General features: G+C 40.7%; 2 protein-coding genes across 11 annotated transcripts in view; one reads left to right on the top strand and one right to left on the bottom strand.

The window, feature by feature from the left end:
* The window catches only part of LOC122572704, a 178,676-nt gene extending 165,782 nt beyond the window's left edge, over positions 1 to 12,894 (bottom strand). The window contains exons 1-2 of the mRNA XM_043738034.1: positions 12,837 to 12,894; positions 929 to 1,055 (exon numbers count right to left, since the gene is read on the bottom strand). The gene's annotated coding sequence lies outside the window, so the exon portion shown is untranslated. The remainder of the gene's footprint in view (positions 1 to 928; positions 1,056 to 12,836) is intronic.
* LOC122572657 (dipeptidase 1) overlaps positions 1 to 27,640 on the top strand; it is a 76,895-nt gene that overhangs the window by 31,558 nt on the left and 17,697 nt on the right. For all 10 annotated transcript variants that reach the window (XM_043737978.1, XM_043737960.1, XM_043737923.1 and 7 more), the window contains 5 exons: positions 956 to 1,088; positions 7,479 to 7,629; positions 12,852 to 12,921; positions 25,686 to 25,862; positions 26,392 to 26,476. In XM_043737978.1, coding sequence (XP_043593913.1) covers positions 956 to 1,088; positions 7,479 to 7,629; positions 12,852 to 12,921; positions 25,686 to 25,862; positions 26,392 to 26,476 — 616 coding nt within the window. The remainder of the gene's footprint in view (positions 1 to 955; positions 1,089 to 7,478; positions 7,630 to 12,851; positions 12,922 to 25,685; positions 25,863 to 26,391; positions 26,477 to 27,640) is intronic.

Genomic DNA, 27,640 nt, shown 5'->3' with positions numbered 1-27,640 from the left:
ATCTGAGACTATTTTGATGTCGATTCTAAGCGTAGTCCAAGTGTTCCTATACATTTATTTCGGGGATGAAGACCCACAATTCTCAACAAAACTAACACGTAAATCCTTGTAAGAGAGCCTTAAGTCTGGAATATCTGGAGGAATTGAAAGACCTTATTCCAAAAAATCGTCGTCCTCACGACGGTGATGATATGGAACAGCGTGATTCCGTTTGACGCATAGCAACCTCGGAACGATGTATAAAAGGAGTTTTTATGCGAGCTCACGTTCACCCCCATAACCCCTTATCAGGCCGAATGAAATATCACGGGTCGTGTTTAATCCTCGGGATCTGATACATCGGTTTAATTTACTCCAAGTAGAATATATTCTTAACCGGTGTATACATTGCGAGCAGGGAGGATAAATACTCTCTTTATTTATGGCCCCCGATATCCCAGTATTTAAAATTCAAAGCGGCATCCTGCCGGGGTCATGGTTTCGTAATACCCTTTTAATTATTTCCAAAGTTCTATCTGATAGCGAATTGAAATGAGAAATTACCATTCACGCCGATTTATTATCACTACACGCACCGAATCGTGCTATCGTCGTGATTCCGTGTTAGAAGTGCTATATAGTGTTTGAAACTATCGTTAATTGAATATTTATGGCCAGATGAACGATATAAGTATCGTTTGGGCCGGGATTTATTTAAAATTCCAATTTATTAGAATCAAAAACTTTTACTTTTATTTTACGTGGCTTATAGCAAGATGGAGTTGTTTGGGTCATCTAAGCTTCAACATTTTAAAACTCAGTCTTAACCAATGGAACGAACAAGAAAATTATTTTTTCATTCAAATAATCTTATCTTATCCTGTCGTCAATCGCTGCACGTTCAAGGAAAACGTGTACGGTTTCCATTTATTTTCAAACAAATACTCACCGAGATTCTCTGTTGTTCTTGTTACAGTTTTGGTCAGCTTACGTGCCATGTTCCTCTCAGCACCTCGACTCGGTCCAACTGGCACTCGAGCAGATCGACCTGATTCGTCGGCTGGTCAACAAGCATCCTGAAAGCATGGTCCTCGTTACCACGGCGGAAGGTGAGGCATTTCGCTTGCAATTCTATGCCTTTGTAACACAAACCATGGTCATGCATCAACGTAGAATGTCGATTCGACCGGGATGTTTACGCGGCAATCGTTTCAATACGAGGAAAAAGGGAGAGGTAGATCAACAGAGGAGCTGTTCGACGAACTAAAATCGTGGCCGTGTCGTGTTTCGACGTGGCTGATGACGATCGCGTAGTCAAAGGATCGCTGACAAAATGAGAAACGCGCAAGGTATCGAGTTAAACATTACGCGATCCGCGAAGATAAATTTTCAATCGCGCGGCCGTTCGTTTGGCGACAAGCCAAACCTATTCGACTTTTTTCCCCCCGGACGAATCGTTATCGATTCGCGTATCGTTCGTCAAAGAATTTTCACGACGAACACGCGACCCATTTTCTATTTTTTCTTTTTGTTCGACTTGCTGCAACAAAAGAAACGAGCCACCACCGTGACGATTATCGCTATATCGCGGGCAAACCAACATCGACAAACGGCCGTGTATCGATCGCAAAACGTATTTGTTTGTTCCCTAAACAAATTTTGCATGCGTACTACCACTCATTAAGCTATTCCTCCTCTTCAGGCTATTAGATAACTGGTTCAAAGCTACCATTAAATCGTCAACCAAAGTAGATGGGTGCAGCTGTGGGTCGAACAACACGCGAAACGTTCCGCTGCTGTTACTGCGAAAATTCGCGGTATCACTCTTTAATACAATCGCCGAACTGCTTCGTAAGTTAAACACGAAATTATTAATTGCCAATCAGCTCTAATATAATGTAAACACGCGGCGCCTCGTACTTACATCTTTCAACGTATCTCTAGCTCCTGCTCAAGCAAGCTTAAGTCTTTCGTGAACTTCTCGCGAAACTGGTCGAATATACGATATACATAATATATTATGTAGTTAGTCGGCCATGAAGCCGACGTTCAGCGTTCTCGAGAAGGAAAGCCCATCGTATTCGAAAATCGTCGATCTCCAGAACCCTGCTGGAAAGAGCTCTAAAGCTTCACGAGCGAGGAATATGAAATCGAGCTTCGAGGTCGACGAACGTCGAGAATTACCATCCTCTATTTGTTCCGAGAATGGGCCGCTCGACGTTACACACCGCTAGAATTTCTGGCGTGCCGCCAATGTCAGAGGGTGGCTGGCAGAAAAGAATTTACCCGACTTCTCCCTTAAGAAAATCGTCGCGGAATGAATCTTCCGTGGCAGTCGTGTCTCTTCTCCCATTTTAATTAATTCCTCGTCGCGTCCTACGATCAAGCAGTTCGCGGAATGTCGTCCGTGTAACAAATGGACTCGCTTCAAAGAGGAGTTACTTCTCTCGTTCGAACGTGCCCCGGAAAACAATCTATTCGTGCCTCTGTCGGTCGTTGGCGAAAATTTACGCACGTACGATATGAAATGTTCGATCGAGGTCGACGAACGTCCGAAGTCGGCCGTCTTATGTTTGCTTCCGGTTGGCCATTCAACGTCGCACGCTCTCAGATTCCCTGGAAGAGAGCCAACCGTCCAAGAGGAAACACGGGAGAATCCCTGCTCGTCTACCGACGTAGTGGAAAAGTCGGGCCAGCACTCCCCATTATTATCGTCACCGTGAATACACTTTCAAGAATTTAGGATGCGTCTTAAGTTGCGAAAGATGAGGCGTTCCTTCGAGAACGGGCCATCGTTGCTCTCGATGTAACGATCAACTTCCGAGCTACGAGCCACGAGTAACCTATTTCGCGGTGATTTGTCCATGACGGCGAGGTACAGTGAAATTCCATTGATCTTCTTCCATGAAGAAATTGTTGAGACGAACGAGAATAGTTCGATGGGCGTCGATCGGGATTCAAGCTGCGCGCCTTTGATACGAGCCTCAATTTCGAGCCCGTTCTCTGCCTCGAACGGCGCAAGTAGCTGGTAAATCGAACAGAAACGAGAAAAATGGAACAACCACGACTGCTAGGCGACACGACGAGCCAGTGACATTGACGAAAGTGAGACGAAGAGAGTAAATAGTGACACGCGAAAGGGGACACATTGTGTGCTCAACGTTTGATCATCTAAACTCGATACTTGCTTTATTCGCGGAGGGTAGAACAAGGTCGGAAAAGAGAGCGCGAAGAAGGGAGAGGAAACTCGTTACGCAACGGATGCGGGGAATAATTTTCAAAGAGAAGGAAAGAGGATTTTGATCGATCGATGCATATCAATATCTTTGACGATACGATCTCCGCTCTAGAAGATTACGATTACCCTATAACACGCAGGATTATCTTCGTCCTCGTTTTCACGCCTTCCCATATAATAATTTGCTCCTCCGTGGTGATACGCGCGCGAGAACATAACGCGGATCTGATGAGAAAACGTCGGACAGCGGAAGAAGATTCAGCCAGTAGTAAATTTCAGTTGGAATGGAAAAATGTCAAGCCATACCGACCGTTCTACCACGTTCGATAAGCCGAACCACGGCGACTGCATGTCGGCATGCACATGCATATGTAAATAGACATGCGATACGTGGCTGTCTATATATACATAAATATATATACTTCACTCGGACGTATAAAGGAACGATTGTTCAAAATTTGCAAGCTGCTTTTTGCATCTGCAAAAGCACGTCCCGTGTTTCCTGACTGATTTATACGACGCATAACATCGACAGAATTTCAACTACCGTCAATATCGATCGTTAAACATGAAACATGATATACCTTTCTCTTTAAATTACGATAAACAAAACGTCGGAATTACTCACATAATAATATATTTGCGATATGCTTATGCAAACAAAAATACACATAATGTATTTATAAAAGACGCCCGCTGTTTAATCGACCAGTCGCGGAGAGACGAGATCGCGAGGTTCGCGTCAACGGGAGTCGTAAATTCCCCCTTACGATTAGAATAATCGACGCCACGAACAGATCGATCTCCTATTTCGGTTAGGATAATAGGGGTGGTTGAATGAGTATAACACTGAGTTTAACAGGTTGTAATATTATATATTTCCAACAACTTTATATAAAAGCTAGTTACGCTGGTGCGTATGTATAAGTTAAGTAGGTGACTGATCTAAGGGTGGAAACCCGGTCAAGGTATGTTCACTGTTCGAAAGATGGAGAATCAGTGAGGTTCAGTGACGATGCTGTGGCAGAGGAAAGCTAGGGATGGGTGTGTCTAGCGTACGGGACCATCGAATTTGTTGATGACAATTTCGACTAGGAAAGTGAAGGTAATAGCCATTGCTTCTGATCGGATAGTAAGAAGGTTGGTGAACTAGGAAGAGTTAGCCGCCCCTGAGAGAAAGTTGCTTGAACTAAAATAAATAAAGTTGCTTGACACTTGAAATAAAAGAAATTCTCCAACGATTCCAATCAAAAACTCTAAGATCCTTAATAGATGCACCTTGGTATGTTACCAACGAAACAATCCATGGCGACCTCGAGATACTCACGGTTAAGGAAGAAATGTACAAGTTCAGAAACAGATATAATATAAGAGTTAACAACCACCATAATCCATTAATTACCCAACTACTTGACACGACGGATCAGATCCACAGACTAAAAAGAAAATACCCATTAGGTTGAAACATTAGATTCACCTAGAATCGAACATACTATAAACTTTTATAATTCAAATTACGGTACCGCGCCAGAAGAAGTTGCTTATAATTCTCAATGAGAATTGATTGTAAATAAACTACCAAATAAAAAAAAAACTTGAAATAAAAGATACTTGTTTGGTCTGAAGGACCTTAACTATGAAAATGCCAAGATTTATGGCGAGTCCTGAAGGCCATTGAGGGTACGCAGCAAGGATGTGTAGACATCTGGCTGCCATCTTGCCCGTGGGGTGGGGCCTGGTTTTTGGACAGAGTCACCGAACGTAACACCCGCGTCTGAATGCTTTTTTCAACTTCTGTGTATGCATAAGTAATATATTGTACTACCAGAGTTCAACGTGAAATCGACGCAACTGCGAAAAACGATACGCTCGTACGCAGCGAATCTTAAACAAGACAATATGTCGCTGTATCTACGACTTATTAACGATATCTGGAAGATCGTATAATTCTAAGAAACAATGGACGACGAGGTAAGTGTGTGTTTATCTGAACCGGTCGTTGCCTCGGAAACTTTCGACGTAAAGCGTACTATCACGCTCGGGACAATAGTTCAAAATGTCCCGGCAGTTCGACGTGGAGAATTTACGAGCGACGAAGACGAACTTGCCGTTCCCGTTTATAATTCTCGCGCGATCGAATCGAATAACCCGTTTCGAAGCCCTTTAAGAGATCGTAAAGCTCTCGAACGCGGAAACGTTTACACCTACGAAGGCGAACTGAGGAATTTATAAACCGATTAGTTGAACGAGATATAAAGCAAAACCACTTTGGCGGCGTGATACACCGCGAGGAGGGAAAATACGTGAAAAATGCGGGAGATGTGAGAATTCGAAGAAAATTGAAAGAATTTCTGACTTTTACGTATACGTTAGCCCAAGGCGAAGTGTAAACTGGAACGCGTGGTAGTCGGAACGCGAGTTATAAATCAGCGGACGCAGTAAATCGAAGTTCATCGACAGCTTGCAGCTCGCTACTGGCCATGCCTTTCCTTTCCAGTTATTTTTCCATTAAAAGCTTAATACAGCGTAAGCGCCAACCACACACCACGAAGGAATTAAAGTTACTCGAGACAAATGGTACGAAACGCTATTAATTTGCCACTAACATTTCCGGGCCAACGGCTGCGGAGAACCGTTCAAAAATAAAATACGACACACGTGCGAACAACATGTTACAAGGTTTGAATAGATTATGCGAAATGGCGAGAAGGTGTTGCTCTATTCGAACAACGAAGATTATAGATTATCGAGTAAATTCGTTTAACCACAGGATCGATCTTCCATTAGCGCGAACCAAGAGCTCTATCGCGTGCGGTCGAAAGCGGAAAAGTTCGAATTCCCCGCGATAAATGACGCTTCGGGGGTGAACATCGCCGGGGGTTGATCCGCCAGCGCCACGAAACGACACACGCTGTACGCGGTATATATCGGTATCCCGGAACCGACAACCTAACGCAATTTGTTCGCGGTGTTTTAATCGAATCCGAACGACACCGAGCCCGCGAATCCGATTTCACGGAGCTCGATAGCCCCACCTTTACACGACCGGACTCGATTAAAACGATTAAACCGGCCGGGAATCGAATTCGTGGCGCGCTGACTAAATACTGACAAAATACCGGCCGCAAGGAGGATTTCCCGAGTTGTCCGGCCGTTCTTTGAAAGCCGCGCGTTCCATTATTCTCCGGTTGGGATTAATCAAGCCCCGTTTACGGCTCGTAATTAATGATCCGACCGATAACGCTCGCCATCCATGATTTAAATGATTCTATTAAACCAGGATCGAAGGCGACTCGTGACATTAATTAACTTTTAAATGCATCGCTTTCTTCGAATGAAACAGCTTGATTATACGTATGCGTGGCATGCAAATATAGAAAAATTATTTGAACAATTCGTCCAGTATAATTAAAAACGAGTTACTAATTAATACCAAATATATAAAAGAAAATGACATTTACATGTATGCTGCTCTGGTATAAAATACAATGTAGCGCTTAGTCATTGAATTACAATACTTTCATTCTGACTGAAACACTGTATCATAATGGAAAATTGCTCTTGGCTAGACAAATTATTACTAAATATATAAACCATATGGTAATAATAATGAACGATAAATGATCATGTATCCGTAACAACTGCGGATGATAACACCGTGCAAATTCAGGATTTGGTCGAACTGGTGAACATTCTCAGTCCTTTCAATCGATCTAATTTATCGAAAATTTGTTCAATGGAATTTAAACCAGATGCTTGTCAAAACCAATACAAATTCCTGTTACATATTGTCAATCGTTCAACACAAATTCAATACTTAATAAATTCCTTCTTTTAGATTTTACAATCTGCTCGCGTTTCCTAATTTTTCCGACGATATCGATAATCTTCAAAAATTGTAATCCTCCAAATTCAAATACATAACGCGATAAACGTTACGTATCGTCTACGTCGGAAGATACGGATATCTCGCTAAATGGCAACGCTATCCACTTAAAGGTTAATCGTACGAATGCATCTGGCACGACTTTATCATCATCAGACTAAAATTTATATACATACATTACCGTGAGAGATCCTAAACGTATCTAAGGGGAGACGCGAAAACGAGTTCGTAATAATTAGCGAAATGATGGTAGTTGGGAAGATTGGCGATAAAGGTGGAAGTTGGAGAATGCCTGGTATCTACATAAGGATAATTACAACAATAATAATAATGACAATCGAGAATATTCAAGGGAGATTTAACGTGTGCTTTCAGGTATAGAGAGAGCGCACAAGGAGGGTAGATTAGCAAGCCTGATAGGGGTCGAAGGGGGTCACGCGGTTGGAGCGAGCCTGGCAGTTCTCAGGATGTTGTACGAGTTGGGCGCCAGATACCTCACACTCACTCATACTTGTAACACGCCTTGGTGAGTTTACCAATTGAGACAATGTACGGTTATACTAGATATAATGTTTCGTTGAATTCTAATACAGAAGCTTCGAACGAAAATAGCTTAAAATTAGATAATCATTCATGGTCGGGCTAACCGGATGTTCGTGATTGTCGCGTGCCGTTCAATGCGTAATCGTATATAAAGAGCTTTGCCGAGGATAATTCATCATAATGCATTATCGTTCGCGCATCAATCATCGTGTTTCTCCGTAACAATTTATCGAGGGAGATATTGGTAGATCGTGACGCGTTTCGCATATGAGAACTTATGGGAAAACAAGTAACGCGTTACCAAAATGAAAATAGAGACACCACCGAATAGATGTTAGATGGTAACGTATGAAATGTAGCTTTTCTTTGATTAAAATAAATATGCTTCTGTTTTTCGTTACATTCAATTTATCGATTAAAGCTTGGTTAAAGCAAAACTCTTACTATTCGAAATTAGTATCGCTGCAAGAATATTTAGAAAATCGACGGCGAGTAGTATTTAGTTAGCTGGTAGCTGTTTCTAAAAAATATATTAACATTACGTACGAACTTCCCGGCAGGATATCCGAGTTCAAATTCATAACGAGAAATGATTCAGATTTTGTGCGTATTCATTGTACCATTGGAAAGAGAATACGGAAAAACTACCAACAGTGTTTTATGTAAAAATTAGGATACGAAAGCAAAGAACATAGATAAATACTCAATTTTATATAATCTACACTACAGACAAACAATATGCTACTTATTGAGATTCTAATTAAAGCTTCAGAGCGTTCAGCACATTTCATATGTTACAATCAATGTGTATAATAACACGTTCGCTTCTAAAATATAGACTCACAGCCGTATAGCTACGTGTTACAAACGTCCAGTAAATAACAGAATAAAAGCGAAGCACAAAATACAAGCGCGAGACATTTGCAACGAACGTTATCCACGCACCATAGATTTTACATATCCTTCGAAAACTAAACGAAATTTCGAAATTTCAAACGGCTATCAAATCGTTCCACAAGTAATCTCCTACTTTGCACCTTGAATTTGTATACTTATTATATATTTTTCCCTCATAATCGTCATATACTACACGACGTTACTTTAGGGGCGGTCTAATACGTTTAAATTTCAAAAATTTCAAACTTCAAAAAATATATCGAACAATATACAGCTACTGTGGAGAATTGCAGAATCTTGGAAATCTTCAATGGATCGGAAGTTGCATTTGGGGCATGTCTCGAGCACAATACGTTCTACGTTCGGAAGCGTATCGATATTTTCCGCGGGTGGAACTGTTTCGACGACACCGTCGAACATCGAGGCAACTGTTTTAGTTTCAAGTTCGCGATGCGGCGAGGAGATTCGGAATTACGTAAGGTTTGCGAATAGCGCGACCCAGCTGCCGGCATTGTCGGGCGTGTATAGAAATATTATTCCAGAACAAACAATGGACGAATTCCCTTTTACGAGGCGACACCCATCGCACCGACTACGTCGTCCGCTGAGAAAAACGAACGACAACGCGGAAAACTGGGCGGGAAACAATAAAAAGTCTCGAACGAACCGACGGCTTTTGCGAGAGACACGTCGCCCTGGTTACCCCGGAATAAAGTACGAATTTTATTTTATACCTGCGTATACGGGGTGTAAAATTAAAATTGCTATCTAATAGCATGAAAAATTCAGCGAAGAACATAATTGAACCAATAGCTACACCGGATCGTAAAAATATTCCTACGCTTATAAATATCTATGAATATATTATGTGAAATTTTACGTGAAATTGAATTGAAATTTTATTGCCACTGTTATGGGACTCGACTGTCACCATTATATTGGTGAAATTCGGAACAAATCTGAAAATATTTATATACGTGTAGAAATTACAAGATGCACTCGTATTTGTTATAATTAAAAAATGTATTTCTTTGGTATAGTTTCTACAAAGCTTAACAATGGTGGCAAGAAAAGATGACTTACGAGAAATCTGTTTTATTATGTTCTTCACTGTAAAACTTACAACATATAAATCGTCCATTTTCTTCGGTTCAAATAATTGTACTTTTGCATTATCGTTACAATCGACACATATTGGCATTCCAGATACGATATTTTGAATATTGTATTCATCAATATCCTGGATTTTACAAAATTTTCTCACATTCGTATCGTTCTATATTAATATCGTGTATATTAATATGTGCAATTTCGGTCAGAGAACAACTACACGAACTTACACTCATAGGGGAAAATGACTCGAGTTTTGTGTGCGTTGATTGTGGCATTGCAGACAGAATACCGACGGATTTCCACCACTATTTCAAACAAAAGATACACGAGGAAAACGAACATAAATCAACATTCAATCGTGTAAAAACAATACCACAGACAAGCGACACATTTCTTGATGAAATCTACCAGGAAAATCCAACATTTCAAACGAACATTTCATATGTTGAAACATTATATTTTGTTTTAAAAAATTCCAGTAGTTGAATTTTACGCGTACATTGCTACTGTCTATTAATAATTTCGACAATGCTGCTAACACAATGGTTGCGTTTCTTCTTTAATAACAGTTATTCTTTCTTCTTCCTGCTTAAAAAAAAAATGCTACTCTTCGGTGATACGATAAATTTTGACAATTTAATTTTTAACAACCGTTTGGTCAAATAGCATAATTGATAGACAAACCGAATGCAAAAGTTGCATAGTAAAAGTTGCTGGTAAAAGATACATGTACATCGATCCTGAGAAAAGAAAGGAAACTCCAATTACAGCAAAAGTGTTAGTACGAAATATCAAATTATTACATTTAATCCTCCCTTAGTACATTTACTATACGTTCTTTATTCTCAAATACGACATCGTAGAACAAACGACGGTTAATACGAACGAAACTTTCAGACGTCTATTATGTCGGTTAATAAACAGCGCGTGGTATGGCAAGTATACAGAACTTTTACCGCTTTTAATAGGGAACGGGTTTAATAGCGGAACAAACTTTGCAACAAACTCGTGACACATAACAGGACATTGTAATTCGACGGGCTTAAAAAGGAAACACCAGAATGCAATACAACAACACACAATCACGCCACAGTTAAAAATCCGAGGAACGCGAGCTTGATGATCGACGATCCTATCTTTCGACCGTGAAATTTATAACATTGGCAAAGCCGATCCAATCTTTATTTATACGCTGCATTACGTAACTGGCGGGACAATGAATCATGCGCGGATTAATGGAACCGTAACAATATTATCTGCGTTTCGGAATTTCCGGTATCGACCGCGCGCGTTTTACAACTCCAATAGATTCCACCGACACCAGATAAATATCTATACGGAGAGACGTTTCGGCTAATGGCGAGCTGAAGTAGGAATGACCAGTATATTGGTACGTGAACTTACCATCTCTCTATTTGACGGCTCTAATGGTGGAAATTGGTTCATAGCCTCAGCTTCTCTCGTACAATCACGAGGATAGGGTACACGAATTTTCGTTACTAGTTGGACCTATTAAATCTACGTAATGTAGCATTTTATTATAACGCAACGAAGAAATCAAACGCGGAATATCGAAACCAGTTGTACGACCCTAGCGGACATTCTCCACTCTAAAAGTCAGATCTATATAATGCCCCTTTTGTTATATATGTAAATACCTCAAAGATATTGACATTCATCATACACTCTCGCTTTCACATTACTATTTCACTTCGTATAACTATTTCGTTGTAATTATATAGATAAAGGTATCATCAGACACAAGGTCAATACTGTATTAATAATAGATCACGTATAGGTATCAGTTACAGCTGCGTGATTAGCAGCAATGCTTTTGAATTAATTACAGAGAGGGTCATCCTCCACCAAACGGTGATTGGTTCATTTAGCCCGAATACACACGGTTATCCGTAGAATATAAACGGTCTTTATTCGCGTGATCACATGGAAAATTTTTATTTCGAGCTCTGCTCTTATTCTTGCCTTCCGCTTCGCCTAAATTCTGTACTCGGTGCTATACTTGGTATATGCCAAATAGAAGGAGAACATTGAGAACGTATCAGATTTTAATCTATCTGGCACAAGTAGAAAATTCCGTTCTGTCCAGCCATATGCCGGCGTCGAGCAACCGAGACCATATATCCCCACGTATGCATATATTTGGTCACAGCAAGTAGAAGATCCCATCCTAGTCGGCCGCTCCTCGAGGCCAAGTGCCCACTACTTCCACATCTATCCGAAGTAAGTAGAAAATACCATCATAGCTAGCCACGCATCGAGATCAATTCCCTGTCACTCGCATATCTATGTATTCGAAGCAAGTAGAAAATCCCATTCTAGTCAACAAACATCGAGACCAAATTAGTAGACCACAAGTAGTGGACAACTACTCGTTGCTCGTATCTGTCTGAAACAAATAGAAAATACCATCCTAATCAGTTACATGAAGAGCAAATGATTGAAATTTCAACCACTCACGTATCAATTCTGGTTATTCCGAACATGCATAGCCCAGTTAAATGACCAAGTACCGGCCAGCGTCTTTCCATTCGCTAATTATCAAAGGAAAATGCAAAGTATCCGACCTCGGATTCAGAACTCCATCCGTTCGAAATCGATCGCATTCGTCGTTCACTCGTCGTTTACTCGTCGTTCCTCCGGCGATCGATTATCGTGTCAGTTAGCATTGCGAATATCGTATTATCGTTCCGTTTGCCAGCTTAGAGAACATGGCGCTAATACAGACGATTATCGTCCCGAAATTGCTCAGACTCCTCGAAACCCGTTCCTGGTAGTCCGCGCCTACCACGACTCCCTGTAATCCTATCAACGTGAGAGATGTTTACGAATCCGTCCACAGACGTTATCGTTCCCCGCTAAATTCGTCTAGATAATGGTAATTAATCCTCGGTGGACAGAGATTTATCGTTCGTACGGTATTTCACGGCTTCGAATTATTTTCCGGCTTAAGGCACGTTTCAATCACAGGATAGCCGGACATTCGCGAGGCATTCGTGCTTCAAATCAAGACGTTTGTATACGGCACTGGCACAATCTCCGTAGTCATTAGTTCGACGAACAATTCTAGTCGCGTTGCTTGGTATTACGAACGTGAAACTCTATGATTAGAGGGCATTGTACGACAATAATGCTGAGGATTGTTGCCATTGAGTTACTGACCTATTGGTTCGTTAGGGCAGAATGCAGCACAGCGGATGAACCCGGTCAAGTGGCACGCATCGGTGGCCTCTCCAATTTTGGCAAGGTGAGTAGAAAGAAACTTTTGTTCCTTCTGTGATCGAAAACCATTGCTCCGATGTCCCTTTGATAGCCGTATAACGAACATCGACAAACGCGTTGAACGTGTATCGTAACGTGTATACGCGTGTAGTACGTCAATCGTGTAACGTCAAGAGCGACGTGTTGTACGGCAGAAAATTAAAAAGGCGATCGATCTTATCCGATATCTGAAATATCGATTAAGCAAAAAGAACAGTCAGTCGTTTTTGGAACTTTGAATCGAACGGTGGATCTGTCCGAAACGAATATCCCTACTCCATTTATTTGAATGAAATTTTCATCAGTGTGTGATTAAATGATAAAGCGTGCAACTAAACTCACGTGTGATTCTGAGCAAGATAAGTGGCTGAGTTTTTGCTGGAGGCACAGCGTTCGTCCTAACTGGCAGGATTTTCTACCGTGACGAGGGAACTCGCGCTGTTTTGCGCGCCGGATTAAAACATCCGGCAAATGTCTATCTCTCTAGCTACGCGTTACTTCGCCAAATGACACTTTCTTCACCAGCAAAATAGTTGTGCGGCGAGCTCGATCGTAAATCCATGTCGATCGGATCGATGAACCATAAACATGGAGAAATTCAATGAAAATTTAACCGATAAATCGATTCGCGAAGAAAACCTTCGAAATATTGGAAGTCCTTAAAAATGATGAAAAAGAGGTAGAGTTACGTAAGATAGCTGATCTTTGAAATTCGCAAGGAAGTTTGAAACGCGAGTTATTTATGAAAATTACCCGTTGGCATTCGTGGTATTCGCGTCGAAGTATTCATGAATTCCCGAGTGAACGTTACCCTTATACGAAAGAAAATTATGGGCAGCATCGATCAGCCGTAGGGAACAATCGGTCGCGTTTTAAGCGCGCATACTTCGAATCGTAAAGCTCTATTTTCATAGTTCACACATTCCATGCAAAGATCATAGAAGAAAAACATGATAAGTATATTTCTGTCGATTTCTGCTGATTTTCTGATTTCAACGTCGCTTTATGATTAAACAAGAAGATTTTCGCCAAGCTCAAAGATGCGAATGCCTTCGAAATCGCTGATACGCTGACAAAATTTTATGGAAGTCGAGTAACTATCAAACCAAACAACATTCTGAAAATTTTGAATGGATGAAAAAACGCATACTTTATTCCAGAGTCAAATAAAAGAACCATGTGACATTGATTGACAATGTATTAAATTTGAAAACTGCTTCTCTGTAAAAAAAAAAAATAATAGGAAATACGATTTATCCTTCAAGTTCGTAGAATTTCCGTCGATTCTTCGACCAAACAAAAAGAATATAATAAAAATAGACGTCGATTCCTTTCGTGCAACAAGAAGATAGAAAGCAAATTTCTTTCGGCACAAGATAAAAGTCACGCGAATTTCCTAAAAGTGCGTGTGTTTGAAACTTTAACCGTGTACTTTCGTAGATGTCTTGCGTATTTAAAAATGCATGAAAGATAATTTCGAGTGGCATCGCTTCGTGACATCGTTCTTTAGAGTCAGACCTGCGAGAAGGACTGCTTTAACGTTCGAGAGGCGTAATTCTGCTGTCGTGAACCGTCGTTTAAACTTCGCACGGCCGTCGTTCCGTTTGACAACATTAATTTCGAAACGATTAAGGCGATACACTCAAGTTTAACTCGACTGTGTTTTTTCTTTGGGAAAGTCAGGTATACTCCGGCCAAGTTACGAGAGCTCGCCACCGTGTTCTATTTGGCGAACGTTAGAAAAACGGCAGACAGCCTCGAGAGATGTTTTCCAACGGCAAGGGAGATATATGAGGAACGACTTTAGGATTCTGACCGCGATATAAACCAGAAGCATGGGCAAGAACCGAAAGATCGGGATAAAATATTATCCCCGTGTTAAGCGGCGTGTTCGTGGTGCTTAGTCGATTGTCATTCTGATCTAATTATTTTCGCCGGACTTTACGTTTTTCACCGGGCGAAACGCCATTCCGCGAGATGAAACCACGCGAATTGCGTTCGTAAGTTATATGGGGAAAATTCGGTGTGTCAAGCTGTTATTGCAATTTCTTTCTGCGTAACCGCTGAGACAAAAACTAACGTTCCTCCGGAGCATTTCTTGAAAGAAAAGGATAAAAAACAAAGCAGTAAAATAGCGAAAGAGGATAGTGTACAGAGGGAAAAAGAGAAATGTATGAGAAACGACTTGGAAACTGTGGTCGTGACTTAAGTCAACGAAAAGTTCTATGGCCGAGATGAAGAGAAAGAAGAAGATAAGAGGGGAAAAATGGTCGTTTAAATATTCAATGAAGACCGCTTACGTTTTCCCGCGATCGTTTTAGCCTCGTTAAGTGTTCAGCATCCAGTCGAAATGTTTGTTTCGGTCGCGTAACAGCTATTCGTTTGACTCGATCATCCTTTCATGCTGGTCGTCCTTTCTTCCCTTTCGAAAATTTCTCGCGATCCAGTCAGACTTCGTTCTACGCTCTCATTCAGAGGGAAGAAAAACGAGTCAACACACGAACATCCGACAAACACTGTTCAGAGATTTGTTCCGCGCTTCTCTCGTTTCTCCCATCCACGGAAAATCGTGGTACAGAGTCCATTTTAAGTTTCCACCGCGAAATTTCGGATACTCCGCCCTGTGATTGTCCTCGGCTGTTTTTATTCTTTTCTTCTCCGCCATCTCGTTCGGTAAGTTTTGCCGCACTATCCATGAAACTTCCTGTCTATTTGCGCGGAGAAAAGAACAAGTCAGCCGACTAACATCGAGTTCTCGTTTTAGCCCGAGACACAGAAGTTTAGCCTATACTTTTTAGAATACGAACGTTTCCCTTCTTTGTTTTTTCAAATTACTCGGCAGATTGAAGATGGACAAATATTCTAAAAAAAAATATCCTAAGAAAGTATCGTAATTTTAGACGAACGTGGAAGGCTGAATTCCCTTGAGAGACTCGCGTTGCATGTAATGGCGAGCTGTATAGATTTTTACTAGGGTTTTTTATATTTTTCGAAACATTTTATTATTCGATAGCTCGTATCGAAAGCATTACGAATTTCTCGAATAATCCAATAGTTGATCGCGTTGAATTGTTCGTATAATGGAATAGCCGAAATTTGTAAAAACTTGTATTAAAAAAATTTTTTATTCGTCATATAACCATATCCAATCAATAAATTATCTGTTATTTGCCCCATTTAATTATTTTTCTACATAAGAGAATAACACGTTTAAAGGACCTAGTTTCATCAAAATGTACGAAGTAACACTTGGGAGCGCTATACCTGTTATCTCGCGAAATAAATGAAATCCCTATGAACATATTAAGCGCGTTTTGCATGAATTCTCTAGAATATGCGTATGCATATCACGTATACATAAATATATAAATAAATATATATATATATATATGTACCATATGTATATGTCTAACCCTTAAAAGAATCAGGTTTTTTTCCACTCAGCCTCATCTGTGCACCGAGACGTTTTATATACGATCCTCCACTTTTCTTTTATACCTCATTCAGCGGCTACACCATTTCTCACCCACACCTGCGTAATAAACAGCTCCCTCAAGCACTCAATAAAAATTCCACACGGTCACGCCAGAAAAAGAAGAGATATAGTCTGACGGGTACTTTTTTCCAGTTACTTCTTTCCCGTTCGCCGTTTTCATTCTACGATACGTGCTCTGTCTCTTTAATATCGAGCCCCCTTCTAGAATTGTAGCACCGCTTCCCTCCAACCCTCTGTCAATATCGCAATTTTGAAACTGTACCTTTCTACGATCACTTGGCAGAAGACACCACTCGGCTCTCACGGGAGGAATCCGAAAACTCGACGCGTGTTTCTACCATTTCATCCCCCTCTATTTTCATTCGCCGTGTCTGCCGCGAACGAGACCACGAAATACCTGGAATACTCGGGCAAAAACGATACGGTTGAAAGATGGGGGCAAGGAGATTGAAATAAAGGAGAACGTACGACGCCGGAAAGTGAAGAAATATAGCCCTGTTGAAAGGGTGCTCGACGTGCCCAGCGAAACCCATTCCATCCGTGAAAGGAGCTCCTCGATAATTCTGAAAAATTTCTGCTTTTGTTCATCGTCCCTTCGCGCTGATCGCGTTACCCTCTGTAAACAGTGCCCCTATATTCGATCCTAATACCCGTACATCTCGATCAGCGTGAATAATTACTAATGGAATAATAAAAATCATTATTCGAATACATAGAAATATGGTAATCGGCTTCAACTGCGCGGAAATAGTTCATAGAAATTTTGAAACATAGACCACTGTATGTTTATTAAATTACAATAGACTAATAATAAAGTCGGAAAATAGATCCAGGCATAGCGATACGTTTATGTCATTTGACCGGTTAGCTGCGTTCGACGTGTATACGCGTCAATCGAAAACTCTATTCCGCTGCGGTTGACGTGTACACTCCTCTTGTGAAATAAAAAATTACCGTTTACTATAAAAATTCAAAATTTTTGCAAAATGTAATAATTAAAAATAACAAATGACATTTGCTATTATGTTTCCTTTATACTTCCAGTAAACTATTACGTGTTTTATAAAAAAAAAAAAACAGTTTGGTTATTTGATTATTCTCTTTGGTATATCGGTTATGCTCCGTATAACGTATGGCTTTTTATAAATTAAGTTGATTATTTTCCCCAGTGCAACCCCGTTTGTGTACTTTACTGCGTATATCGGATATTCCCCGAATTGTTTTATGCACTTTACTTTATTATTTTTTGGCACTTTTTAGATTTTCAATAACAATACCTTTTTCAACGATGAATTATTAATTTTTCATCGAATAAAAATGTAATACCTGCCCGTTTCTCTTTACTTTGTTCGTAAAATGTATAATATGCTCCTCATTGCTTCGTTTTAACTACGCACCCCGTAAGGGCTTTTTCAAACTAAACTCCGCAGTTAACAGGTTAATCGCATCAAAATTTGTTCTAACGTAATAACTAACAGCAGTTGTCTTCTTTTTGGGTTCGTCGTATTTTTATTTCTGCGAACTTTTCTTCTATTAGTTTTGTTTAAAACGCCATTAGAGTACTTGAGACAAATGAAGGCACGTATTTTAAATAAAAGCACGTAAAACATTGTTGTTTATTAGTATGCATAGAATACGTTACGGAATTTTATTCCTATATATAGGCAAAGTCACATGAGACAGGAGAACTGCACAGACAGTTCATCGTCTCTGTGTCATAGTAACGAAGATACGATAAAGGCTACACAGAGTTTGAGGCTAACCCCGCATTAACTGAATTTTGGTTCGCGTTAATCCTTCCGCTGCTGTTTAAAGTGACGATATGCAACGATAATTGTGTTGCGAAACTTAAAAAATTTGATTAATAATAAATTCTGTCACGATAAATTCTAAAACGTGGAATGTATAGTTTGTACAGTTGCCCATGTACCTTTGCAACAGTTACAAATTATAACAGGGAAACACGAGCTGATCCCTTTTCAGTAATTAAACTAATAATAATTCTACAAATTACAAGCTACCAATGGTAATGAATACTTTGTCGTATAACGGTAACAAATAAAAGCAAATAACGTGCTGCGAATTAATTTTATAAATTACGATATAAAATTTATTATTAATATTAATTATTCTGATAATTTCGATGTAAAATTGTACGATAGAAATCTATAACTTATAACTTGTTTCTTGTCAATTCATTAATAATAATTCCGTGAATTATTACACCAGAGATATCGTTATTATAATAATGGTACGTATACACATTATACATACATTACAAATTATTACGCTCCGGTATCTTCGTACAATACGCATTAATTTGCATATCAAACTACTCGAACGTCCATTAATCCAAACCTACACACTATCAAATCTCAACAATTTAAAGAAAATGCTAGCTTGCAAGGAAATTATTACCGATATCTATAGCATTAATTTCGATCTAATACAACAAGTAGCAACAAGGAGATTTATCATAGATACAACTGTATCGGAACTGAACGGAGAACTTCGCTTTGTACTTGGTTACTGTAGGTAGAACAAACACACAGATAGGAGCACACGAAAGGCCCAAACGACCAACCGAGAACAGTCTGATCGACCATCCGTGGTCGCAAACTCGAACTCAAGTACAAGCATGAATTTCCCCGAAGAGGACATTTGGTGTATCCTGCCTGACCCCGATGAAGCTGGAAACAATTCTGGCGAGGCGTCAGTGTCCAAACAATGGGGATGCCTCGTAACCGGAAGTGGTGGCAAATTCAAGAAAACATAACTCGAGCGGAGCAATTAGCGCGGGACCGCTTTGCAGGAAATATCTGCTGGTCTCTCGGCCTGCGAGACGATCTCGCCAAGTTTCTGCCACTGCCTCTGTTAAAACGAGCGAGCGCCACTTTCTCGCCGTGAATTTCAGGCAACTACATTTCTCAACCCGATACGTGACCGTGCGTATCGACACGTGCGACCGGAGAAAACGATACGAGGGTGAGGCGAATGGAAAAAATGCCTGAACATCTACGGATCGCTGATCCAGCCAGCGCTAAAAGCACACTCAGTCACAGTTCGATGCTTTCGGCTAATTGCCACGTCGGCTCTCGGTAACCGGGCAATCGAAACAAAGAAGAAAACGGTATGGTTGGCCGTGTTTTAAGAAGAACGAAACACCAGGCTCGTTCAATTTCGACTTAACACATTTGCTGTTATTTGGTAAAATATGGCCGCTAGAGTACAATAGAACCTCGATTATCCGAACGCTGTTCGGATAATCGGATAAATTTATTTCTATATGGTGGAACTGTTTTACGAATATTAGTATTAAGTAGAAGCAACAATCTTCGTATGGAAATATGACAATTTCTTTTGACTTTTAATTTTGTTCTTTTGCCAATCTTTCTTACTGGAGATATCTTGCTAATCCTCGATGTTCCGACGATCGATCGTTCTGTTAATCAAGATTTTAGTGATTGCAGTATTAATGGAATAATATTACGAGGTTACAATAATGATTGTACTATAAATAACTGTATGTAATATCAAAATATGGTCTAGAGCAAGGGCAAGAAAAGATGGTTTATTTGAATTCAAGTTTAGTTTTATTCGTACAAGCAATACCCAATACAAAAACTGATTACAATATCTTCGTACGTCTTACCCTAACACTGAGCTTTCAACTTCTGTCTCCTCAGGTCAAAAATCGCTGACCCTCAACCGCCGCATCCTTCTCCCACTCCTTTACTCATTTAACTTTGGCATCACCAAGGCATACACTCTCTCTCTCTCTTTCTCTCTTCCCCAGCACTCTTACGCTTCTTAGTTTATTCCTTAAACTTACAACTTATACTATCCCGAGGAACTCGAACTTAAATAGACCAAGCGTATACCCCCCTTTTCCGATACTACATGTATCGGTAATGGTTATTGAAAATCTGGCGAATAAGTTGCAGATAATTAAGGCTACGATACAATCGGCAACAACGAACGTGTCAACATGGTTTCTATAACTAGCCAGTTTTTACGTTCGTAACACGAACGTGGATAGCAAATTGGACGATGTGTTTGATTTGAAGGATGGATACGATCGCATTCGGAATATTTGGAAATGGATTGATTGATTATTTACTTTGGTAATTAATTATCCGTTAGATGTCCAACTGAATCGAGCGACGCTATCATAAGCGGGACAAAAGAGAGGCAGAACAGAAGAAACATGATTTATTATGCTCTATGGTATAAACTTTGTAGGACAATAGAGCAATAGCATTGTAGGAAGGAGGGAGAAGCGAAAATGGAGTACACGTGTAAAGAATGTTTGATAGTTTTTTAATGAGAACTTTTTCTCAAAGAGTTCTAGGATGAAACATTAATTGCGATGACGCCGTGCTTATCCGGTACAGAAGTCAGGAATGTACATCGAGAATATCTTACCGACAGCTACCGCTCGTTATTAATATCTCAACTTTCCGGCGTTAAGGATTTGCCGGTTACTTCACCACGTGAAGAGTCTTTAAAACTGCATTATCATTTCTCCTCGGCCTCGATCTTAATTTCAAGAATCTATAGACCATCTCATCAACGCCCGCTAAACTTTCAAACACCGGCCCTTTATTAACTTCTTCGCTGTTCGCCTGCCTTTCGCTCGTGGTCCCTTGTGCTCGACAAACATAACTCGCAAATCGATTTTCATTTCGACGCGCACGATGCACCGAAGAGGACTCCGGCTTTCGCCTGATCTTTCATCGAGCTAGAGCCACTTAAGCTTCTGCTTCCCTCAACTAGGAACACACTTGGAAACTACAGCGTGTCGTAACGCGATTAAAAAGTTGCCGGATATCGAGATCCAACGAAACGAAATTGCTCCGCGACGGATAAAGCGACATCGTCTGTCGCGAGACATTTGCATGCTAAGCAGATTTCCTTTAATCCAGGTGAACGAAAGAAAAATCCGGTTAAAACTCCCGGTAGACCAGCGAAAATATAAACTTAGCTAGGTTCTGCAACAAATGGCAGAAATTTTGAAAGACAGTTACCAAGACTGGATCGAATGGTTGGCGGTTGAACGTTCGAAGTAACCACGTCTGCTTGACGTCGTGAACGCTTATCGATTCCATCGTCGGGCCACGACGCCGAAAATTCGAACGGTGATCGCGTTCGCCGTGAAGCGACGTACACTTGCAAGTTCGCGACACTCGGTTGTATCTGACCGATAAGTTTTGGAAAGCGTTCCTTCCGTAGAATGACCAGCCGCCCTTTTGAGGCCAGCTGCCAGCTTGTTTCTGAAAGTTCTCGTCTAAATAGGCGGCCGAAGCATCGACAGTTTCGTAACTGAAGTTGCTGGCCGACGATAACGGCGGCAGCCGGTAACAAACAGAAGTATCAAGAGGCGAAGTTTGACCGCCTGGAAAGAACGGGATGACCGAGCAACTGGCCGTGTCCTGGTGACTCCGCCACGATCAAAAGTACGAATCTTCGCAGTTTCGTGCTGTCCGGATAAAAACCGAGCGCCAACTAACTTTTTCCACGTTCCTCTCCTCGACATTGTTTTATATATCGTTCGATCATCTGTTAGCGAAGCGCTGGATAACTTTTAACCAAAGAAACCCATTCTTGAAACGAACGACCCTCGATCGATTCAAACAAATGAGATTTTTTCTCATTTTCTTTTTATCTCTTTCTTTTATTCTTCTTTACGGCAAAACTAGGTTGCTAGAAGACTCAACTTGGACGCTATCGCGCAGATTCGAATATCTTGGAACGTACACTCGATGGAAATGATACCGTGTCACTTTTATAGAATAAAATTGAAGAAGAATCACCCATTGAGTCGATAGGAATAGTCGTACCCAGAACCAAACACGTTCTGTAAATCAGAGTTAGATCTTCCTTATGAATTACTATTCTGCTCACGATCCTTTTACGATCCATCGTCACGACCCTACTCTGTCGTTTTCACCTACAGTACGAAACAACAGCTCGGAAAAGTGGGAGAGTATCTAAGACAGCGACAGTGAGTAGCTTCGAAAAAAAGAGTGGCGGAGAAATGAAGCCGATTCGTCATCCTGTCAGACTACACGGTGTTACGCCACCTTAACCTCGAGATTCACGAGGGTGGATTCTTTCAATGGTCAGGAAAAAAATATAACTGCCATCTGACTTATGCTCCGTAAGAAATGAATCGCCAGCGAGTGTATCACGAAAAGAGAAATCAGCGAGACCTTCGCCTAACTTTCCCCACGAGGAAAGCTCGACCATTTTTCATCCAGTTAAATATCTTTTTATGCAATGCCACCCCTCCATTTGACAATGATAGGAACTTCCCCCGTGAAAAATTAACAGAAGAATCTGTGCTCAGACGTGACAGAGGTCCAAGGTCAGCGGAAGCTAAATTTTAAAACAATACAGAGGAATGAATGGCAATGACGAGCAAATTTGAATTAAAAGGAAGAAAAGTGCGAGCTGATAAATCGTTCTAACAATCGAAGAAAACCAAGCGAACAGCGCTTAAGGCTTTTATGAAGCAGTCGCTTTCGAATGCGAATATCATCCTGTCGAGCGTCACTTGCACGTGTTCCCTTTTACGTTTCTGCGCCGCGAAACGTTTAACGTTCTCCCAGCTCCTCTCGTTCAATCCTCCACAGGAACAACGGATCTCTCGAATTTTTAATGGAATATTTCCATCTAGAAATTTGATGTTCCATGTTAAAACATCTTCTTCTTATCGCGATCAAACGGAACATACGATTCGGGAGTTCGTACATTAGAAATTCGCGTTCCTCGACTTTCAATACGAAGCCGTTCCCTATCTCGTTGGTTTTGTGTTCTTTGTGGATTTCGATACACGAGTCCCGTTTCATCTTCCATGATGGAACGCCTTTTCGTTGCTTTTAGCAAGCGGATGCAACGTCGCTGTAGGATGTTTCCGTCGAAGGCTGACGCTAAAATCTCCACGAGGAGAAAACCGGAAGAAAGTCGCAAAGCGAGATTTCGCGTCGCGTCCCGGCTAAGAAAACAAAACGATCCGAAGAGAGGGAATGTGTGTGCCAAGTCAGTGAAATCATGCTTAAGAAAAAGAGTGGAGGGGGAAGACGAAGGGTGGCGAAGCAATCCCGAAGAGTGAAGTTTATCGCGTTGTTACTTTAATGAAGCATCCTCGTTTAACGGGTGCAGGCATTCCGCCCCGAAGATGGTGCGGGGAAATCCTCCGGATTCATGAGATAACTGTGCGAGTCTAACGACGACTACTTCGTCCCGAAAGATACTGCAACTTCGCTAATTTCGTGATAATGGCCGCTGCAGTTAACGATAAATTCGTCTCCCGGCTAATTTCCCTCGAATACGTTGGGAACGATGACGTTACGCCGAACAAAAGATACAGAGACGCAAATGAAGGGGAACCAGCAATATGAGAACCGGTCTTCGTTATGAAAACGGCGTATTCCACGTCGAGACGAGAAAGCAACGGAAACGAGAGACGAGCTATGTAGTTTCAGACGAAAAACGAGATAAACAGGGATCTTGAGAGATTCAACCCATGACGGCGCTGATTTAACAAAGCATCCACGTTTAATGGATGAGACGTTCCCCGGAACGGCGCAAGAGTTCTTAGAACGCGAACGATAACTCTATTTCTGGCAGACCTTCGTATACCCACGGACGAGAATGAATTGTTCTCCCAATTGTTGTCGGACGATTGTCAATGAGAACAAACCACGAGACTTTCGCAACTCTTCGGTATTTATCGATCGTACGTCAATTTCGTTGTATTTTATTTGTACGTGCAAACACGAAACGCTCCGTCTTCGAATGAAAAGAACAATTGTTCGCGGCAACGAACGCCAAGTATACGTACGAGAAAGAAGTCACACAGTGCCCGTACCTTTTTGTTCCGCCGGAACTGACAAGTGTCAACTGGTGAAATCGAATTTTCTATTAGTAACCGTATCTCGGAAGTCTGACGTCAGATATCAAGAACGATATCTCCCCCGCCGTGACAGCAGATTTCTTGATAGAACATATTGGAAATCTCTTATCTGCGAGAAAAATACGGTTTTCTAGACTCGACTTCCTACAAACTGTTTGCAAAAACAGCTTGTTACCGTGTGTAAACGGTTATTAGAACGAATCCGTAACGATGATTGGCCAAGCAACTGGAACAAATAACGTAACCGAGACGCGGTTAAAATACCAATATACAATAAAGTAACATATCTGAAAGCCAGCAAGTGTAAAACTATGAATTTCGTGTTCCACGTTTCCAGATTGGAATTCCTCGGAAACAAAGTGTCCAAGGAACTGTCGTTCAATCTGACTGATCGACCGTTGCAATAAGTGTCACGGATCACACGTGAGCATGCTACAAAGGAGTAGCGAGCATTCGCATCTGAAGGCAACTTTTCATTTGTCAGGCGATCGATGTTTAACTTTCCAAGTTAATCTTTTTGTATCGAACGCTGAAAGGGTGTAACTGTCGGAAAAAGAGAAGATCTTCCCAGCGAGGAAGGATGCAAATTTTATGTGGAATTCTTTTCGATGAGATAGTTGCGATTGCCAGAATAATTTATTTTAGCTTATACGGCTGTAGAATCATCAGATCGGCGCCAGGTAGGCTATAGTTGAAGATGTAGGGATATAAGTATAGCGTACAAATATTTCATCTTTTACCACTTACTCTCCCACTAAATCTATAAACATGACAAATACTAAAAATTCCTAACGTTCGTCAGATGAACGATACACAGCCATCTACGAGAGTCGTCTTACGAAAGAGACATATTTATTTAAATAAAACTTATAAACGTATAAGTTCCTCCTACATCCTACTTTAACAAAGATGTCCTGTATATTGGGTGTAGAAAAACTTTCTCAGGTGCCTATGATCGTCGAAATTAGCGGAAATGCGTTGTCTATTTCAACTGAAAATCTTCGCTTCTGGCGCTGATATCGTCTACCATTTCAACTCGTCAATTTTCCCGTAGGACTCTGTGCGCGTTCTTCCATTCACCTGGCCATTTCCTTTCGAATAATCGACTCGTTTCGACCAGTTAAGCGGCGTTAATCCGGACTTTTCGATTCTGATAGCAGTCGGTAAATCCGAGAAACGAACTGATCGATTTTAATGCGGCATCCTCGGGATATCTTTGAAACTACTTAAGAGGAATAGAAGAGAAGGAAAGAGAAAAAAAACGGAGAGAAAAATCTCCGTCCTCGCGATACTCGAAACTTATCCCAATTATATCCCACCGACCGAACGTTTCCAGAGTATCGTCCTCGAGATGAATCGACTCGGAATGATGGTGGATCTGTCGCACGTTTCCGTGCCCACGATGCTGGTCGCCATGAAGACGTCGAAGGCGCCGGTTATTTTCAGCCATAGCAGCGCTCACGCCCTTTGCAATTCCTCGCGAAATGTGCCTGACCATGCGCTGAAACGTTTGGTAAGTTACAACTATTCTCTGCATCGTAGTCGCGATATTAAACCTGTTAGTCGAAAAAGAAAAGCTAACTCCTCGTTTACAATTAAATTAACAATCTCTTGGACACGTGGAGTCGTTCGGAAAATTCGTAGAGAAAATCGAGAAAGGTAAGAAAGGGTGAAAGGCAACCTACTTCCATGAAATTAAAATATTGATCAACGTGTGCAAACATAATATGTGCAGTAGAGTTCGTTCTTTGAAAATCCTTCCGTTCTGTTTCAATTTCATCAAATATGCGATAAAAATTCATACAGATTATGCAAAAGTCTACGAATTAATAATGTATATTATTAGAAATCCCTTTCTTTCTTATATATTTTATTCTCGTTAAAAACCAATTATAACAATATACATATATCGTAAAGAGAAGAGACGAATTTGCAAGAATTCACCTCGCTGAAATTAATTTGTCTTTATTAAGCTTCAATTCCGTAATTATGAAATGTTACGAAAAGTAACGAACGAACTTCTCCATTCTTCTCTGTTTCAGGCGCAGACTGATGGTATAGTTATGGTATCTTTCTATCCCCATTTTATCAGCTGTGGCGAGAAATCGACTCTAGAAGACGTAGCCGGTAAGAGAAACGCGAATTCTTTAACTCCCGCCAAATATAATATTCACATTGTATACATTTAGACGTACGTATGCAAGTTCTAGCCATGTTCTAAGCATATTTGCTTCTTAACAATATTTCAATGTGAACGATACTACGAAGTAACGTCAGGTCGTAAAGAGTTAAATAGCAGGTTGACGATAGATATCGTCCACCACACACCATCAGTCTCTCATATTACAACCTCTGGCCAAGCTAACTGCAATGCCGACGAAACGTAGAAACGTATCTGCCATAAGGACCCAGCTTACAGCAGCGGAGATATCAATTTTGAAAATGGCGTAATTCCTTTGCCAAGTATTCACACGTTAACAGTACACGCGATTTCAGTCGCTACTAGATAACTTATCAATACTTAGATACCGAATAGCATACTTGAACGTTGTGCTTTTTTATTCATATCGCTTTTCAAACGATCACTTTTCAAAGTATCACTTTTGCAAACTATTACAAACGCTGTTGGATAATTGTTAAGTAGCCACTAGCACGTTTGAACGTTATGTTTCTACGTTCACAGCCAGTATAATATCACCTTTGTTTGAACTGATAACGTTACTCGACTAATTCTTCCCCTTTTTCCGCTCCAATCAAGATTACCTTCGGCCTTTATTCCGCGTAACTGCGAACCAGTAGCACGATCACCGTTCCATATTCTAGGATAAAAGCTAATTGAAAGGGACGCTGGAATCGCGTTGAAATTGTTCTTTTTCTCTTTCTCTCGCGCGTTAATATGGTTTCCTCCAGCTAATCCGCACCTTTCGCCGTTCTACCATCTTCGAATCTTACAAATGCCACGTAGAGAATCGTTTCGTAAAAGCTTGATGATGAACGAAATGATATTGAAGTCTCTTACTGTTAGTGGAAGATATATTAGGTTGTCCGAAAAGTCTCTTTCTTTCGCAAACGTGTTTTTTTACAACAGTGCACCTTCGTACAAAGGTGAAACCAAATTTATGAAATGTCGCGGTGTTTATCTCAACAGAATAAAATGCATCGTACGTAATTCGACGAAATAATATAAAATAAAAAACGTGTATTATTTCCTCATAAAACGAAAGAAACTTTTCGGACAACCTAATATGACGAAGTCGTAAAATCGAACGGATATTAAAGTTTGCATATGTT

This window comes from Bombus pyrosoma, linkage group LG2 (genome assembly GCF_014825855.1).
Source record: "Bombus pyrosoma isolate SC7728 linkage group LG2, ASM1482585v1, whole genome shotgun sequence".
In the NCBI taxonomy this organism is placed as follows: Eukaryota; Metazoa; Arthropoda; class Insecta; order Hymenoptera; family Apidae; genus Bombus; species Bombus pyrosoma.
The sequence above is the reverse complement of the archived record's forward strand: the minus strand, read 5'-3'. Positions and strand labels throughout refer to the sequence as shown.